This window comes from Camelina sativa, chromosome 1, assembly GCF_000633955.1.
Source record: "Camelina sativa cultivar DH55 chromosome 1, Cs, whole genome shotgun sequence".
Taxonomy (NCBI): domain Eukaryota; kingdom Viridiplantae; phylum Streptophyta; class Magnoliopsida; order Brassicales; family Brassicaceae; genus Camelina; species Camelina sativa.
The window spans coordinates 15,527,306-15,532,194 of record NC_025685.1 but is presented as its reverse complement, the minus strand read 5'-3'; the positions used below and the strand labels follow the sequence as shown (position 1 = coordinate 15,532,194).

The following is a 4,889-nucleotide window of genomic DNA, read 5'->3' as shown; positions in this document are numbered from 1 at the left end:
ATTTTTCTTTATTCGATTGAATTTGTTTTAACAGTAAGAACATAGCATTTGTATTTTTTTATTAAAAAACAATTATTACTGACAAAAATGCTAATGTGTATTATTTATTATAATTCTATTGGCTATTGATTTTAATTGATATGTCAACACCAGCTTGAATGCTAAAGCTGATGTGTCATGCTCTGGTGAAAAACATACAAGTTTTATTGTATTGATGGGTTAGGACATAATGATTAACAGACAATCATCAATAATGGTAAGGGAAAGAAGCCAGTTCACTGGGGAGATGGATATGTCCACAAAGCTGGGCAGGGAATTTGTGTGGTAAATATCAAAATATACATTGACAATTCTCATAGTAGATGCATGTGCTTCCTGTTCCGATTCAACCGTCCAGTTCCAATCTCATGTATTCGGCGAGTTCTCCAATCTTATTTTACCTCTTTCGTATATGTGTTTGGGCCGCAAGTCCATACCCATTTTTGATTGATTAATGAAATATTTTATATAAAAAAACTTTAGAGAAACAGATATAAAAGAATAAAATCATGAATAGAAACTAACGACGTCGTATTGCCAGCGGAAAAGAGTATAATAAGGAATAGTCGTATTGCCAGCGAACTTTATAATCCCAGTGGCCGTCTCTCAATTTTTTTTTTCTGTTCTCCCGATTAGAAGAGGACAACTAACTATGGTGCGTTTGTCTCTTCGTGTTGCAGCATCTGCCATACTACAGAATAGAGAGAGAATAAAGTTGAGAAGAAGAAGAGGTAGAGGAAGAGCGACGCAACGAACATAAAATAGGGTTGCACCACAGATTCCTATAGAAGAAGAAGAAGCAATGCATAATTCTATAACTTGGGACGCACGATACCTCCCTCTGGATCTCCTGATCGAGATTCTGACGAGATTACCTGCGGAATCTTTGTTGAAATTCAAGAGTGTCTCGAAGTTTTGGTTATCTCTCTTGTCCTCTAGAGATTTTTGCAACCGTTTCCTTACGGTCCCATCTCAACCTCGTCTTTACATGTCTTTAATGGACCGCCGCTTCTATTCCAAGTCTCTGCTCCTATCATCAGCCGTTCCAAGCCCGTTTCCTTCTACCTTAGAATTCGACCAGGATCTGACTGTCCGTACGATGGGAGGCTTCGACCCACGCTTTCTCCATGGCTTTATTTGCTTCATGCATTATTTAAATGCGCGGATCTATATCCCTACAACCAGACAACTTTATATCATACCTGTTATAAAAGAATCTGATATCATAGCTGAGGGTCGCGATCTTCATAATGATCCTTATACCATCCAATACTACATGGGCCACGATCCTGTAAACGATCAGTATAAACTACTCTGCACAATTTTTGTAGAGGATATGGGAAAGAAAAGGTCTGAGTATTGGGTGTATGTTCTAGAAAGTGGTGGCTCGTGGAAAAGGAAAAGCGTTGCAAATGATTTTCATCCTCATGATCCTAATATATTAGCATTATGTATGAAAGGAGCTATATATTATTGTGCGTGGACTGATACATATACATGTGTGCTTGTGAGGTTCGATGTCAGGTCCGAAGGATTTGATATGATGCAAGTACCTTGGAGGGCCGGTGAGAAGATAGAGAAGCTAACTAGACTTGAGAAGACAGTACTGTCTCCAATAGATTATGGTGGAACAGTAGCTGTCTTTGACATTACCTATCTAAAAGAGACAGGTACCGTGGATCTATGAGTTGTGGAAGATTGGACGAAGAAAGAATGGTTGAGGAAGACTTTGGTTTTGAAGCCTTGTCAGATGCATTTAGTCATTACCAATCGTTTGATAATGAGAGGTACAAATCTAAAAGGCAAGGTTATTTTGTTTCCGCGAGACTTGATTTCTCCCTTTTACATCTTGTGCTATGATCTATACACGAATAATCTAGAAAGGAATGAGATCAAAGGGATACCGGATTCCTGGTTTAATAACGATGAAGATATCACATATTTTGACGTGGATTTCATGCACCCGAGTGAGAGCATCAGGTACTTGGAATCTGAGAATAAGATTTTCAGATAATTTTTTAATTATTTTATCTTTTAATTTGTTTTTCTTTTCATTCTTTTATCTTATGTCTTTTGCCTTCTTATAAAGATAGCAAGAGACTAAATAACAAGTTTGGTTTAATCACAGTGAACTTGAGAGGAACATATTAATAAGTTACCTTTATTTAACACATCCTATGTTAGTTGTAATTCATTAAGACAAATGGGTTAGGACATATTTAGGCGTTTATAAAAGATTAAGCAACAATTCAAAAGAAGCCAGTTAACACATGGAGTAATGGTCCTAATGGATATCACCACAAAGATCGCGGGCGGAGAGCGAACTTGTTAAATTCAAACTTAGAATATGCCCAAACATACAAGAATTGGTTCGCTACATATCATTATGAAGAATTGCAGTGTATAACCCAAAAAAAAATTAATAATTTACTGACTGACTATAGTAACCAATGAAAGCTTATACTGTCTATATTTTCTATAATATTTTCAAAACTATGACCCTAAACTATCACATCCACCTCTGATCGCCGGCCGCCGTCCAGCGGCCCACCACCTCCACCTCCACCTCAAATCAAACCAGTACATCTCCTTAGCCCAGGACTAGAGCAGGTTATATGGTCTATGCAACATACTTATTTCATTGAATAACCTAAAAAGACGAGAACCAAATCGAAATTGAACTGAACCAAGATACATATTGTTTTCTTATATATGTGGAATGATATTATTATGTGTACTATTTTAAAATACCGAAAACCAAATACTCAAAAATGAAACATTATAGTATCAATAATTTAACTTTATGAATAATTTAAAAAAATTGAAGAATCAAAATACCACATTTTAAAATGAAATTAGATAATTTGATGATTTTTATCAATATCTGATTAGAAAGATATGTTAAAAGATTTTTTTGAACCTATGCAATTTGAAAAAAAAAAATATAATATTGAAAATAATCACTACAAGAAAACAAGCCTTTTGCGAGGACACATTGCGACGGAGTACAGCTCTCGCAAATTTGCGATAGATTTGCGAGGGATTTACTAGAAAATAAAAAACCATAGCACATCCCTCGCAAATTTGCGAGGAACTCAGTCGTCGCAAATCCGCTGCTCAATTGCAACGCATTTACGACAAATTCGCTGGGAAGGTCCCTTTCCTCGCAAATCCATCGCAATATTGCGACGATTTTGCGAGAACAAACTCCATAGCAAATTTGCTATGGAATTGCGAGTGATTTGCGAAAGCCATAGCAAATCCATTGCAAAGTTAGGATAATAAGTTTTTATAAATATTACAAAACTTAATAGAATTATTCTGAAATACATTTGAATGTGTTCATAAGGTGAATTTACTAACTTTTAACATTATTTTGATGGTTTTTACAAATTATATATTCAAGGTTTGCGACAAATTTGCGATTGATTTGCTAGACGCATAGAAAATTAGTCGCAAGTCCATCGCAAAGTACTCAAAACATAGCAATTCCCTCGCAAAAAAAAACTTTAAACCCTTAACCCTAAACCCTAAACCCTAAACCCTAAAGACTTATTACATTACTATTAATGATTAAAAAAGATGAATCCAAAACTATTAATCAAAGATAGCAGTGCAACACAAAATTGTTAGAGAATTGGACAATTTGGCAAATATTTGTCTCAATGTATTGAACATATATGTGATATAGTGTAGAACATCATCATGTTTAGAGTAAGATGCAAAATTGGACAATTTTGGAAAGTTTGATGATAGAAAAGAGTATGATGACACCATTGGACCTTATAATATACTTGAAAGTTAATTTGACTAATTTGTTACAATTATTTTGATGGTTTTTGCAAATTAGATATTCAAGGTTTGCGACAAATTTGCGACTGATTTGCTAGAGCCATAGCAAATTCGTCGCATATCCATTGCAAAGGACTCAATACATAGCAATTCCCTCGCAAATAACAACACTAAACCCTTGAACCTTAACCTTTAGGACTAATTACATTACTAATAATTATTAAATTGATATAATTCAATATTTATAATATAAGATAGGGCACTAATGACAATTGCAAATCCTAAAACCTAAAGATTTTGCGAGGGATTTGCTACGTTCTCTCGCAATTTGGTCGCAAAAAACTCTAAAGAAGAAAATTTATAATAATTATTGTTTGCGATGCTTTTGCGAGGGACTCTAGTAAATCCCTCGCAAATTTTGCTTTGGAATTGCGACACCATTAATTTCCTATATAACTAAAAAACCTAGTTTGAGCGAAGCTCAAACCAACACCCGCAGCCGACAAAACCTAAACACTTCTCTTCTTCTTCCGATTTCATTCTTCTCCGGTTGTCTTCTCCGGTTGCCTACAAACCCTCTCATCCTTTCTCCGGTTGTCTACTCCTCCTCTCATCTCTTCTCCGGTGTCTACTCCTCCTCCCATCCCTTCTCAGGTTAGTCTACTCCTCCTCTCATCCCTTCTCCGGCTAATCTCCTCATCCTCTCTCTTCTTCTGTTGTTTTTTAGATGGGTTTCGATTTAGGGTTTTTCGATATAGGGTTTTTATTTCAATTTTTGGGTTTTTATTTCAATTTTTGGGTTTCGATTTAGGGTTTTTATTTCAATTTTTGGGTTTAGATTTAGGGTTTTTCGATTTAGGGTTCTAATTATATTGAATTTGAGGGTTTTAATTTAGTTTTTTTGGACTTGTTTTTTAGATGTCTTCACAAGAGAACCAAAATCATTCTGGGAGCCAAAACGTTTACAGAAGATTTATATCTTCTCAAGGGTTATCTCCTCCCATCCCTTCTCGAAGGTTACCTTCTTCTGCCTCTGCTCCAAGGGTAGCTTCTCCCGC

At 35.6% G+C, this 4,889-nt stretch overlaps 1 protein-coding gene across 1 annotated transcript; it reads left to right on the top strand.

The window, feature by feature from the left end:
- LOC104708466 (F-box only protein 8-like) lies at positions 842-2,000 on the top strand. The gene has a single exon (XM_019231248.1). It carries the CDS (start codon positions 842-844, stop codon positions 1,724-1,726), a length of 885 nt encoding a protein of 294 aa, XP_019086793.1. The 3' UTR covers positions 1,727-2,000.

Coding starts and splice junctions, on each gene's coding strand:
- LOC104708466 (XM_019231248.1), top strand. CDS start 842: ATGCATAATTCTATAACTTGGGACGCACGATACCTCCCTCTGGATCTC.